We start from the raw sequence: 13,930 nt of genomic DNA, 5'->3' as shown, positions 1-13,930 counted from the left end.
AATCCAGTCCGTAGGGATGTTTTGTTTAGATTATACAATATTTTCAATGTTTTGGGGTCTAGTATTCAAAAAGCCTATTTTGCATAAAATTCCTAGCATCCTTGACAAATCAGAAGGCATTGTGACAATCGGCCCACATGGCCATTGGTTGGAACTCCATAGACACTGCCCTCCTCAGACAGAGCATCTGACCTCTGTTTTGCTACAGTCTCCACTATTCCCTACTGTCTCCTGACACGGAGGCTCAGCATCATTTGTCATGTAACGCTGAGCTGGTGCTGTTTTTCTTACTCGCAACCTGTCTTAGAGTTTATCTTACCAGCCTGGCCTCCATGGGCATCTAAATTTTAACCTCTTAGGTAGTTTGAATCTCTATTTAATAGAAGAAACAAGCTCAGAGAAAAGATATGCTCTGGTGACAATCTCAAGTGAACTAGCGGCAGAACCAGGACCAGGACCCAGTGCCCCTGTCTTCCGAAGATCTCCTTGGCCAGAGGACTGAATGCATGTCCCCGAGGCAGTGTCTGGTAGGTGTTTTCCTCTGAGGCACTCAATGGGAAATGAAGCCTAGGTAGCCATCAGGACTCCCTCCCTCCCATTGGCCCAACCGGTGGTCAAGGGACTCCAGACTGAAGAGAAGAAGAGCTGGACTGCTTATGTAGGAGGTGGGTGGGGGGAAGTCAAGTGATCTGGACATGAATGCCCATGTGGCAGAAAATATCTTAAAGTCAGAGCTAACTTGGGCGACACGGAGCATGGGGTGCCTGGAAGGAAGCCACAGGTTTGTGGGGCTCAGGCCAGAAGGGGAACAGAAGTCCAGGCAGACCTTTCCGCCAGAGCTGGCCACTTCTGCCTTGGGAAGTGTTTCACAATGCCCCATGTGTGTGAGGACAGCCGGGCTCACCACGGATGAGTGAGAGGGTGTGGGCTCACACACTGACATGTACTGGCACCCAGAGAGGGAACGTGGGCTGAGGAGCTGGCCAGCACGCCACTCACACGCAGAGAGTGCCTGACCTGTCGTCCTCATGACAAGTGAGTATCCCCCTCCAGGGATGGGGGTGGGGAGAGTCAGGGAGGCAAAGGAACCCCTGGTCCCCATAGGAGTCCTGGTCTGGACCATAATTCTGGACACGAGCCTGGGGTTGGGTTCTTTGCATCTCCTTGGTCTGATTTCTGTGTACTTGGGGCCCCTGGAACTTCTTCGGCTGCTGGAGGAGGCAGGGGGGAGACCAAGGGGCACACGTGTCAGTGTTAGTGTCAGTCAGCCCTCCTCAGAGCCCCGTGTCCCTCTCCACATCCTCTGTGGCAAGAGAGATCTGGATTTGGGGATCTCTGCACTCACATGGGAGGAGAGTAATGCTGAAGGCTCTACTTCTGACATTTTATGGAACATTTGGTCAAGGGGTGAAGGTGACAGACCCAACATGGAAGTCAAGGCCCCTATTCAGCTGGGCTTTGATTCTGCACTTTGCCAGGAGGAGGCAGGGGAGGAGGACACATGACTTTAGCCCTGGGCCACCGAAAGAAGCAGGTCCTCACCATGCACCATGGGCCCTTTGCAGGTGACAAGGGTCCCCAAAGGCTAAGCAGTCGCAGCTATGGCTCCATCTCCAGCCCACCCAGCGCAGGGCGACAGCAAGCATCTTCCAGGGAGACCTACCTGAGTGAGAAGATCTCCATCCCGGACACAAAACTGGTGGGAATACTGGAAACTTCCTGGGGTCTTTCAGGATTGACAGGACAATATGGGGTGGGGGAGGGTGTCTCACGGGATAGGTGAGGGAGTCCCCTGAAGACCATGGCAAGTCCCTTCCAGCTCTGAGCCAGGGTGATGGACAGTGTAACTGTTCCCTTCCTGCTTCTGTCTCCAGCACTTAGCTTACCATTTATCTTAAAATTATCAATGGCTTTTTGGACAAATCCCAGCTTTCCTATGAAGGCAAAGGGACTTGGGATGAATTCAGGTTGGAGCCTCGAGGATTTGTTGTCAAAGGAAAGGACCTAGACCAGGGCATTGGGAGAAGCAAAGGAGATTGTGGGCTGGCTTCTAGATGCTGTCCCCTGCATTTCCAGAATCTTTAGCAGAGCCCAGGCTGCCAGACCAAGCCCTGGAATGGGGTGGGGGCTCTTGGCTCAGTGGACTCTAGAGAGGAGGACCTATGGTCTGACAAGGGGCTGGGAGGGAGGAACTGGCCCAGGGAGGCCTGACCCCAGGAAAATCCCTTGTTGGGGCTCTAGGATCTGCAGAGTCAGGGCCTGCAGGAGGTAAGCTGGTGGGTGCAGGCAGGCTGCTGAATGTGCTGGATCCATAGCGGCTGATGGGCTGTTACTCAGCAAATCCTGCTGGTTCCTCCCACCCGGTATCCTCCACGAACCCCTGGGGAATGCGGCTCCAGGAATGGGGAATGGAGGGCCGGGCTGGCCAGCCTGGGCTGATGAGCCCCTTGGAATTCAGCTGGGGGCGGGCCAAGGCCAGTGACTGCCGGACATCCTCACCCCATTTCCACCCACAGGGCACCTTCAGCCTGAGGAAGCTGTGGGCCTTCACGGGGCCCGGCTTCCTCATGAGCATCGCTTTCCTGGACCCAGGAAACATCGAGTCGGACCTGCAGGCTGGTGCTGTGGCTGGATTCAAAGTGATGGAGTTGGGGCACTGTGGGGGGTGGGGGGGATGACCCGTTAAGTAAGTGGAGACCCCAGCTTGCCACATTTCCCCAGAGTGGCCTGCATGGCTGCTGTTCGTGGGAGATGCTAGGTTCTAATGGGCCGGAAAAGGTCCCCAGGGCATCCCTGCCAGAGGGTGGGATGTATGGGGAGGAAGGGAGGAGGTTGGTCTTCTTTCTCTGTCTCCCCTACTCTGTCCCCAGGGAGTGTGCTTGGTTAGAGGGTGCCACCAATTCTGGGGTTAAACCGACTCGCCCCTCTGGCTGAAGGCCTCTCCCTGCCTTCTCACAGCTGCTCTGGGTGCTACTGTGGGCCACGGTGTTGGGCTTGCTCTGCCAGCGACTTGCTGCCCGGCTGGGTGTGGTGACAGGCAAGGACTTGGGTGAGATCTGCCATCTCTACTACCCTAAGGTGAGCTTGGTGGGCCTGGGCAGGAAACTCCCACAGGACCCACACCCGAAACAGCCACTTACAGGTTCCATGATCAAATAAATACATGCTTTCCAGTGGGGTGTTACAAGTCCATTTGATAGAACACTGAGGCTCACACTAACAGCACACAGACTGAAAGGGACTTTAGACTTACCCTGTCCATTTTATAGAAGGGGAAATGGAAACCTGGAGAAGTGACTTGCTTAAGGCAAAAAAGTAGCTAGGCATCAGCTTGGTCATTGGCTGGGATGGACACCGGGGCCCTGGCTGTTGCCAGTGCCCAGGCAGGAAAAAATTTTCAGCATTAGATATCGCAAAGGTATTTAATGCAGGGATGGAGCCACAGAGGTGCTGGAAGAGCTGGGGCAAGCAGTGGAAGGAGGGTGTTACCAGAGGTCAGAAACCTGCTGGGCAGGAGCCCAAGAGCCATCATTTGCTGCCGAGCTTCTGGGAGCATTGCCACTTCTGCCCAAACAGCCACCAGTGCTGCTGGCGCCGAGGCTGCCAGGTGCTTTCGCTGCCAGAAACACCACCAGAAGCAGGGAACCGATTTCTCCCGGCCTTCTCATCTCCCATAAGTGTTTCCTGCCAAACCCAGCGGGAAGCCAGCTGACAAGGCCATCTTGCAAACGTAGTTAGTAGGCTTCTAGCCCAGCAGGACAGGTGCTGCGTATGGAAAGGTGCATGTAGGACTGAGACAAACACCTGTCCCGCCTTAAGGAAGGTTCCCTCCTCCCCTAGGTGCCCCGCACCCTCCTCTGGCTGACCATCGAGCTAGCCATCGTGGGCTCGGACATGCAAGAGGTCATCGGCACAGCTATCGCATTCAGCCTGCTCTCGGCTGGACGGTACTGCCCCACGGGCTCCGGCTCTTCAGTGCAGCGCTGGGAACAGCTGCTACTTCTTCCTCAGGCCTTTTCCTGCCCTGTGTCCATTTCCTCTTGCAGTCCCTTTGACTCAGAGCTGTTGCCCAATTTGCCAAGTGGGGAAACCGAGACCCAGAAATGCAAAGTGATTGTATCTAAGGTCACACAATGCCAGGGACCTTGCAGGCATCCGCCCGTTTTGGCCCTTCCTCTCCCGTTCTGTGCCGTCTTCCCCCTCCAGCTCACTCCCACTCCCCTCTCCTGCAGCTGTCTGGGCCACTTGGGTCCCTGCTCCCAGGAGATCAGATGTCAGTCTCCAGCCCTGAGAGTGGGAGTTTGGGACCCTTGGACCAGGCTGGGCTGACCCAGGCCACTCTGCTTTCAGAATCCCTCTCTGGGGTGGCGTCCTCATCACCATCGTGGACACTTTCTTCTTTCTCTTCCTGGATAACTACGGTGGGTGTGCCCCTCCTCTCAGAGGGGGCTGCACTGCGGGCTGGGCAAGTGAATGTAAGGCCAGCGGATGCCCTGCGGTTCTGGGCAAGGGCTCAGCTCCTCACCCGGCGTGGCGTTGAGCAAGTTACCCAGACTTCTGTTTCTTCTGGAACATGGGGAAAATAACAGCACAGACGTCACAGGGCTGTGCTGAGGATTCACTGAGGCAACATATGTTAAGCACTTGGCACAGTGCCTGGAACACAGTGCTCAAGATCTCACCGTTAATAATTGCTTACGTTACGGTTTTTTGTTTTGTTTTGATTTGATTGTTCTGTCCCTTTGCTCTCTCTCTAGGGTTGCGGAAGCTGGAAGCCTTTTTTGGATTCCTTATTACCATTATGGCCTTGACCTTTGGCTATGAGGTGGGAAGCCAGAGCTGCCACACCCCCACGAAGGCCACCCCTCCCTCTGCCCCCTGCAGAGCCTGAGGGGCCAGGGTCAGGGTGGAGGGTGAGATGGCTTTGCAGGGGCAAGGTTTGGCCTGACCAGGCTCCTCCCCACAGTACGTGGTGGCACGTCCTGCTCAGGGACCGCTTCTCCGAGGGCTGCTCCTGCCGTCATGCCCCGGCTGCGGCCAGCCGGAACTGCTGCAGGCCGTGGGCATCGTTGGCGCCATCATCATGCCCCACAACATCTACCTGCACTCAGCCCTGGTCAAGGTGAGCACAGGGGCAGGGAGGGAGAGGTGCCTGGTCCCTTGCCCGTCACCCTGGTTCAGCCTCCAAGCCTGGAGCCCCTCCCCTTTGGCTCCTGAGGTCCATGACAAGACAGACAAGTCGTCTGCCTTCCTGGAGCATGCATTCTAGAGGGAGAGACAGACCACGAGCAAGTAAACAAATGATGGAGAGAATTCTAGATTGTGCAAGGTGCCCTAAAGGAAACGAAACAGAGAAGTGTGATCGAGAATGACTGAGACGGGGCTACTTTAGGAAGGGTGGTCGGGAAAGGCCTTTGTCAGGAGTGACCTTTGAGACATGAAGGATGGGAGGGAAGATCAGGGGAGAAGATATTCTAAGCGGAGGGAATGAATGGTGAGGGCAAAGGCCTCAGGAGAAATAAACCGGGCATGTAGGAAAAGGGTCGCTGGCCAGGGTCTGTCCCAGACTTCCATGTAGGGGGCTTTAGAAAGAACTGGGGTTTGGGGAGAACATAGAGATGTGCGAGTGGAGGTGTTGGGGTGGCACTGAGAGACTTTGGCTATTCCCTCCCCTTTGACCTTTATAGTCTCGAGAGATAGACCGGACCCGACGGGCTGACATCCGAGAAGCCAACATGTACTTCCTGGTTGAGGCCGCCATCGCCCTGTCTGTCTCATTCTTCATCAACCTCTTTGTTGTGGCTGTCTTTGGGCAGGCCTTCTACCAGCAGACCAACCAGGATGCGGTGAGATTCACCACACCTCGCCATCCACCACACCTCACCATCCACCACACCTCGCCATCCACCATCACACCTCCCCATCCACCACCACACCTCCCCATCCACCACCACACCTCCCCATCCACCACACCTCCCCATCCACCACACCTCCCCATCCACCACAGCTCCCCATCCACCACAGCTCCCCAACCACCACACCTCCCCATCCACCACAGCTCCCCATCCACCACAGCTCTCCATCCACCACCACACCTCCCCATCCACCCCACCGCCCCATCCACCACACCTCCCCATCCACCACACCTCCCCAACCACCACAGCCCCCCATCCACCACCACACCTCCCCATCCACCACAGCTCCCCATCCACCACACCTCCCCATCCACCACAGCTCCCCATCCACCACCACACCTCCCCATCCACCACACCTCCCCATCTACCACAGCTCCCCATCCACCACACCTCCCCATCCACCACCACACCTCCCCACCCACCACCACACCTCCCCATCCACCACACCTCCCCATCCACCACCACACCTCCCCACCCACCACCACACCTCCCCATCCACCACAGCTCCCCATCCACCACCACACCTCCCCATCCACCACAGCTCCCCATCCACCACCACACCTCCCCATCCACCACAGCTCCCCATCCACCACACCTCCCCATCCACCACACCTCCCCATCTACCACAGCTCCCCATCCACCACAGCTCCCCATCCATCACACCTCCCCATCCACCACACCTCCCCATCCATCACACCTCCCCATCCACCACCACAGCTCCCCATCCACCACACCTCCCCATCCACCACCACACCTCCCCATCCACCACAGCTCCCCATCCACCACACCTCCCCATCCACCACACCTCCCCATCCACCACACCTCCCCATCCACCACAGCTCCCCATCCACCACCACACCTCCCCATCCACCACACCTCCCCATCTACCACACCTCCCCATCCACCACACCTCCCCATCCACCACACCTCCCCATCCACCACCACACCTCCCCATCCACCACACCTCCCCATCCACCACCACACCTCCCCATCCACCACACCTCCCCATCCACCACACCTCCCCATCCACCACCACACCTCCCCATCCACCACACCTCCCCATCCACCACACCTCCCCATCCACCCACACCTCCCCATCCACCACACCTCCCCATCCACCACCACACCTCCCCATCCACCACACCTCCCCATCCACCACACCTCCCCATCCACCACACCTCCCCATCCACCACACCTCCCCATCCACCACACCTCCCCATCCACCACACCTCCCCATCCACCACCACACCTCCCCATCCACCACACCTCCCCATCCACCACACCTCCCCATCCACCACACCTCCCCATCCACCACACCTCCCCATCCACCACCACACCTCCCCATCCACCACACCTCCCCATCCACCACCACACCTCCCCATCCACCACACCTCCCCATCCACCACCACACCTCCCCATCCACCACCACACCTCCCCATCCACCACACCTCCCCATCCACCACCACACCTCCCCATCCACCACCACACCTCCCCATCCACCACACCTCCCCATCCACCACCACACCTCCCCATCCACCACACCTCCCCATCCACCACACCTCCCCATCCACCACACCTCCCCATCCACCACCACACCTCCCCATCCACCACACCTCCCCATCCACCACCACACCTCCCCAGCCACCACACCTCCCCATCCACCACACCTCCCCATCCACCACACCTCCCCATCCACCACACCTCCCCATCCACCACCACACCTCCCCATCCACCCCACCTCCCCATCCACCACCACACCTCCCCATCCACCACCACACCTCCCCATCCACCACACCTCCCCATCCACCACCACACCTCCCCATCCACCACACACCTCCCCATCCACCACACACCTCCCCATCCACCACACCTCCCCATCCACCACACCTCCCCATCCACCACCACACCTCCCCATCCACCACACCTCCCCATCCACCACACCTCCCCATCCACCACCACACCTCCCCATCCACCACCACACCTCCCCATCCACCACCACACCTCCCCATCCACCACACCTCCCCATCCACCACACCTCCCCATCCACCACAGCTCCCCATCCACCACCACACCTCCCCATCCACCACACCTCCCCATCCACCACCACACCTCCCCATCCACCACACCTCCCCATCCACCACAGCTCCCCATCCACCACCACACCTCCCCATCCACCACCACACCTCCCCATCCACCACACCTCCCCATCCACCACCACACCTCCCCATCCACCACACCTCCCCATCCACCACCACACCTCCCCATCCACCACACCTCCCCATCCACCCCACCTCCCCATCCACCACCACACCTCCCCATCCACCACCACACCTCCCCATCCACCACCACAGCTCCCCATCCACCACACCTCCCCATCCACCACCACACCTCCCCATCCACCACACCTCCCCATCCACCACCCCACCCCAACCACCACCACACCTCCCCATCCACCACACCTCCCCATCCACCACCACACCTCCCCATCCACCACACCTCCCCATCCACCACACCTCCCCATCCACCACAGCACCCCATCCACCACCACACCTCCCCATCCACCACACCTCCCCATCCACCACCACACCTCCCCATCCACCACACCTCCCGATCCACCACAGCTCCCCATCCACCACCACACCTCCCCATCCACCACCACACCTCCCCATCCACCACACCTCCCCATCCACCACCACACCTCCCCATCCACCACACCTCCCCATCCACCACCACACCTCCCCATCCACCACACCTCCCCATCCACCACCACACCTCCCCATCCACCACCACACCTCCCCATCCACCACACCTCCCCATCCACCACCACACCTCCCCATCCACCATCACACCTCCCCATCCACAACCACACCTCCCCATCCACCACCACACCTCCCCATCCACCACACCTCCCCATCCACAACCACACCTCCCCATCCACCACCACACCTCCCCATCCACCACACCTCCCCATCCACCACCACACCTCCCCATCCACCACACCTCCCCATCCACCACAGCTCCCCATCCACCACCACACCTCCCCATCCACCACACCTCCCCATCCACCACACCTCCCCATCCTCCACCACACCTCCCCATCCACCACACCTCCCCATCCACCACAGCTCCCCATCCACCACACCTCCCCATCCACCACCACACCTCCCCAACCACCACACCTCCCCATCCACCACACCTCCCCATTCACCACACCTCCCCATCCACCACACCTCCCCATCCACCACAGCTCCCCATCCACCACACCTCCCCATTCACCACCACACCTCCCCATCCACACCTCCCCATCCACCACACCTCCCCACCCACCACCACACCTCCCCCCCCCACACCACCCCATCCACCACACCTCCCCATCCACCACACCTCCCCATCCACCACCACACCTCCCCATCCACCACCACAGCTCCCCATCCACCACACCTCCCCATCCACCACAGCTCCCCATCCTCAGCATTGCTGGGGGCCCCAGACCACGAGCTAAGCCCTTTGAGTCTCTGCTCTAGACTCCAGGCATTGGTAGCAAAGGGAGTCTGTGATCCTGGCCTCTGGCTGGGACTCCCATCCCCAACTCACTGGGGAGACACAGCCCCCCACAGGCAGACTTTTTTTTTTTTTTAAAATCCTCACCCAAGGATATTTTTCTATTGATCCTTAGAGAGAGTGCAAGAGGGAAAGACAGAGAGAAATATGGATGTGAGAGGAACATATTGATTGGTTGCCTCCCGCATGCGCCGGGGAGGAGCCTGCAACCTAGGTACATGCCCTTGACTAGAATCAAACCCGGTACCCTTCGGTCAGTAGGCTGACGCTCTATCCACTAAGCCAAACCGGCTAGGACCAGACTCTCTCTTTTTTTTTAAAATATATTTTTTACTGATTTCAGAGAGGAAGGGAGAGGGAGAGAGAGATAGAAACATCAATGATGAGAGAGAATCACTGATCGGCTGCCTTCTGCACCCCCCAAACTGAAGATTGAGCCCACAACCCGGGCATGTGCCCTGACCAGGAATTGAACTGTGACCTGCAGGTTCATAGGTTGACGCTCAACCACTGAGCCATGCCAGCAGGGACAGGCAGACTCTTGAGGGTCAAGGCCACACAAGGGGCTGCAAGGCACAGACATCCAAGGGAAGTGCCTGGGAGGGAGGAGCTAAGTCTTGGGAGACCCAGCATTCAGCTGCACCTGGAAAGCTGGGCAGGATAATCTTCGTTAGCTGATAGACTGGCATCCGTTCAGCAAACATTTACCAAGCATTTGTTATGTGTCGGGCAGTGCCCTAGGTCCTGGGGAGACGGGAGTCAATGATATGAAGACCCTGCCCTCTTGCAGCTTAAATGTGGAGGGTGGTGAGTGGGCAGGCAGGAAACAAATCAACAAACCAATACAGACGGGAAGAGTATGGACAACGTCGTGAAGGAAATAAAGGAAGCAATGAAACATCACTGGGGATGTGGTGAGGGAGGGCCACGTTAGCCCTGGTGATCAGGAGGGGACTCCGAGGAGGTGGCCTTTTGGCTGACTCTCTTGGATCTGTGACCTCCTGGACCTGTGAGCTGGGCCTGTCTACCTTTCTGAGTGGGTCTCTGCCACGAGGCTCTCATGACAGCCGGTCAGTGTTGGGTGCTGACTGAATGCTGAGCAGCATGGTCACGGCCACTGCCTTGCTGTGTGACCTTTCGCGGTTACACCCCGCCCCGGTCTCATGATGCTCCCCCACACAAGGAGACAGGTCTAAAGAGGGATGGCAAACCCTTGTCTTCAAGACCTGGCCAGTCACAGAGCTGGGAGCAGTGGGCTCCGTGTGAGGGAGAGAGGGCTCAGCTGAGTCACTGCCAGCCAACTGCCTCTGTGGTGATGCCAGCTCTTACAAACCCACCCCGCCCCTGGGAACCCGGTTCTCATGTGAGTTCTCCATCTGAAATGTTGGCAGTAAATTCACAGGAAAGAAAAAAACAACTTGTTAGCCAAACAAGGCATGTCTGGCCAGCCTCAGCCCACCGGGCCACCAGTGGTCAACCCCCGGTCAAGGCCTGGGGGTCTGAGCTTCTGAGACTGAGTGTGCGCTTCCCCTCTCCCTCCGACCGCCCCGGGGCCCGCAGTTCAGCGTCTGTGCCAACAGCAGCCTCCAGGACTACGCCAGGATCTTCCCCAGGAACAACCACACGGTGGACGTGGACCTTTACCAAGGAGTAAGTGCGCGGCCGGGGCGGCACGGAGAGGCCCGAGGAGGCGATGGCCACGCCCACTAAGGGGCGGGGCCTCGCGAGAAGGGCGGGGCCACGTGTCTGACCTCACCCCTCCTCCTAGGGCGTGATCTTGGGCTGCCTGTTCGGCCCCGCCGCCCTCTACATCTGGGCCGTGGGCCTCCTGGCGGCCGGGCAGAGCTCCACCATGACTGGCACCTACGCAGGACAGTTTGTGATGGAGGTGGGGCCTGGGGCCAGGGGTGCGAGGTCAACGGACACATTACGGGGCGGGGGGTGGGGGGTGGCGGGGCTCGGACGCGGGCTTTGTTGATCCTTAAAGCAGTCCAGACCTGAAAGCAGCTAGTAGAAGCCCCACTTTACAGACTAGAAAATTCAGACTAGAGATTCAGAGAGGGGAGGCGACTGGCCCAAGGCTGCAGACCCAGGACGAATTGGAGGCGTTTACCTAGAACTCTTCCTTCTGCAGCCATCAGCTGTGCGAACTCCCCTAATTTCTTCCCATCCGTTGCCAACAAGGGACAGAGCTGCCCCCATTTCAGAAATGCAGAAACAGAGGGTTCCCCCAGCATGAGATGGGGTGAGGGGAGACAGAGGGCCGTCATCTGGAATCTCCACCCACCACGGTGCCCACCCCACACCCCAGGGCTTCCTGAAGCTGCGGTGGCCACGCTTTGCCCGGGTCCTCCTCACCCGCTCCTGCGCCATCCTGCCCACCGTGCTCGTGGCTGTCTTCAGGGACCTGAGAGACCTCTCAGGCCTCAATGACCTGCTCAACGTGCTGCAGAGCCTGCTGGTGAGGGCAGCCCGACCACCCTTCCCCCTCGCGGAGCTAAACAGGAACCGCACCCATTCCCCATGTGGAGTTTACCCTCCTCCAGGCACAACCTAAACACAGCTTGCCAAAACGTCTCACATAATCCCACAGCCAGCCCAGGGGTACAAACCACCGTTATCCCCGTTTTTGCAGCTTGGAAAACTGATGCACGCAGTTAAGTGACCAATGGCAGAAGTGGGGTTCAAACTCAGGCAGCCTGGGACCACAGCCCCCAAACACGTTCCCCTGCTCGGGAGCCCCGCAAACTTGGAAGGCACCGAGGTGGAGAAACGTAGTGGTTAGAAGACTTGCCCGGGGGGGGGGGGCACCCCGCCGGGCAGAGGGTGAAAGGCACTCTGGCCCATCCTCCCCTCCCGGCTGTAGTCTGGGGGCAGGGTCCCTCAGCCCCATCCTCCCCGTCCTCCCCAGCTTCCCTTCGCGGTGCTGCCCATTCTCACGTTCACCAGCATGCCCACCCTCATGCAGGAGTTTGCCAATGGCTGGTGAGTATTCCCCATCCCAGGCACTGGACTCGCATCACCGAATTTGGTCCTCGCAATCACCCTGAGGCAGGAATGGCCATTATGGTCCCCATCATCCAGATGAGATCAGAGAGGCTAAGGAATTTTCCCAGCAAATGGGGGGGGGGGAGCCAGGACTGAAATCTGGGGGTGAGGGCTGTTTCTAGAACCCAAGCTCTTCACCTTCACCTCAGACGCTGCTCTTGCAAAATCCCACCAGGGTGGAGCCTGGAGGGAGGGAGGGCCCAAGAGGCAGAAGCGGACGGGGGTCTGCCCCAGACCGCACATCCCAGAGAAGCTGGCTTTGTGGTCTCCCCGCTCTTCCCACCCCCGTTTCAGCGGGCTGTGGGCCCTGGAGAGGAGGGCGAGGTGCAGCAATCCTGAGTTTCCCTCCTGTCCTCCAGGCTAAGCAAGGCCATCACATCCTCAATCATGACACTGATCTGTGCCATCAACCTCTACTTCGTGGTCAGCTACCTGCCCAGTCTCCCCCACCCCGGCTACTTCGGCCTTGTAGCCCTGCTGGGCGCGGCCTACCTGGGCCTCATCACCTACCTGGTACTGTAGGCGCCTTGGGGATGGGGATCGGGAGGGCAAGGGGAGGAGGCAACAGATGGAGGGAGGGAGGAGGGGGTGGACTGGGGCTTCCCCAGAGGTCTTGTTCTCATAATCACCCCTCCCCCAGGTCTGGACCTGTTTCATTGCCCACGGAGCCACCCGACTGGCTCACAGCTCCCACCACCACTTCTTGTATGGGCTTCCTGAAGAGGAGCAGAAGGGGGAGCCCTCTGGATGAACTCCCCCCTGGACCTGGCTTGAGGGGGTGGGGGAGAGTACATGGGGCAGACTGGCCTGTAGGACAGGGGCGTGGGGGGGGGGGGGGTGGAAGCAGAAGATGGAGTGGGAGACTTGGGGGCAGGCCCACCCGGGTTCCATAGGGACCTGCTGTTTCCTAGCTTGGACAAGTGATTAACTTATAGGTCTCCGTGTCCTCATCTGTAAAATGGGACATCAACCTTGCAATGGATGTAAAGCACTTGAACACAGTGCTTGGCAACGACGGGACTTTAAAAAAGAAAAAAATCCTAAAGTATTTATTGAGGAGTACCCTGACAGACAGTCCCAGTTGGGGGCAGGCTCCAAACGGGCACTAACTAGTAAAATACAGTCCGGTGAATGCTACATCAATGCCAGTTCTATTCTCGTCCAAAAGAAGAGGGGGACGGAAACCAAGAGAGCACAAAACCCCATCAAGAAGAGCCACCTAGTTCAATGTCTCCTCCTCTGGCAGTCTAGTTCCTCTCGCTGGAGTGGCCTCCGCCTTTTTGACCCACCACCAATCCCATTTTCCAGGCAGTAAAACGGAGGGGCGGTTCTCTCCCCTGCAGGCGCCAGGTCAGAAGGAACCCAGAGACTCTGCCTCCGAGGCCCGATTCCTTTGCCGCCTCCTC

General features: G+C 58.6%; 1 protein-coding gene across 2 annotated transcripts; it reads left to right on the top strand.

Annotated features, from left to right (window-relative positions):
- Positions 1-809: 809 nt before the first annotated feature.
- On the top strand, positions 810-13,526 carry SLC11A1 (solute carrier family 11 member 1). Of its 2 annotated transcripts, XM_008145168.3 has the most exons (15): positions 828-1,035; positions 1,566-1,699; positions 2,517-2,639; positions 2,959-3,078; positions 3,841-3,947; positions 4,351-4,421; positions 4,758-4,825; positions 4,967-5,122; positions 5,688-5,846; positions 11,037-11,126; positions 11,245-11,364; positions 11,788-11,937; positions 12,388-12,461; positions 12,884-13,037; positions 13,165-13,526. In XM_008145168.3, exons 1-15 carry the CDS (start codon positions 1,029-1,031, stop codon positions 13,273-13,275), a joined length of 1,644 nt encoding a protein of 547 aa, XP_008143390.3. In that variant the 5' UTR covers positions 828-1,028; the 3' UTR covers positions 13,276-13,526. The 2 variants fall into 2 exon arrangements, with proteins under 2 accessions (XP_054579240.1, XP_008143390.3); XM_054723265.1 differs by lacking the exons at positions 12,388-12,461; positions 12,884-13,037; positions 13,165-13,526 and adding an exon at positions 12,112-12,380 and having other exon boundaries at positions 810-1,035.
- Positions 13,527-13,930: the final 404 nt, after the last annotated feature.

This window comes from Eptesicus fuscus, chromosome 11, assembly GCF_027574615.1.
Source record: "Eptesicus fuscus isolate TK198812 chromosome 11, DD_ASM_mEF_20220401, whole genome shotgun sequence".
Lineage (NCBI taxonomy): Eukaryota > Metazoa > Chordata > Mammalia > Chiroptera > Vespertilionidae > Eptesicus > Eptesicus fuscus.
This window is presented reverse-complemented; position numbering and strand designations above follow the sequence as displayed.

Bases quoted from the DNA above. Each gene is read 5' to 3' on its own strand.
- SLC11A1 (XM_008145168.3), top strand. The intron at 1,700-2,516 runs GTGGGAATACTG...TTCCACCCACAG, and splicing joins CCATCCCGGACACAAAACTG to GGCACCTTCAGCCTGAGGAA. The intron at 11,365-11,787 runs GTGGGGCCTGGG...CCCACACCCCAG, and splicing joins CAGGACAGTTTGTGATGGAG to GGCTTCCTGAAGCTGCGGTG.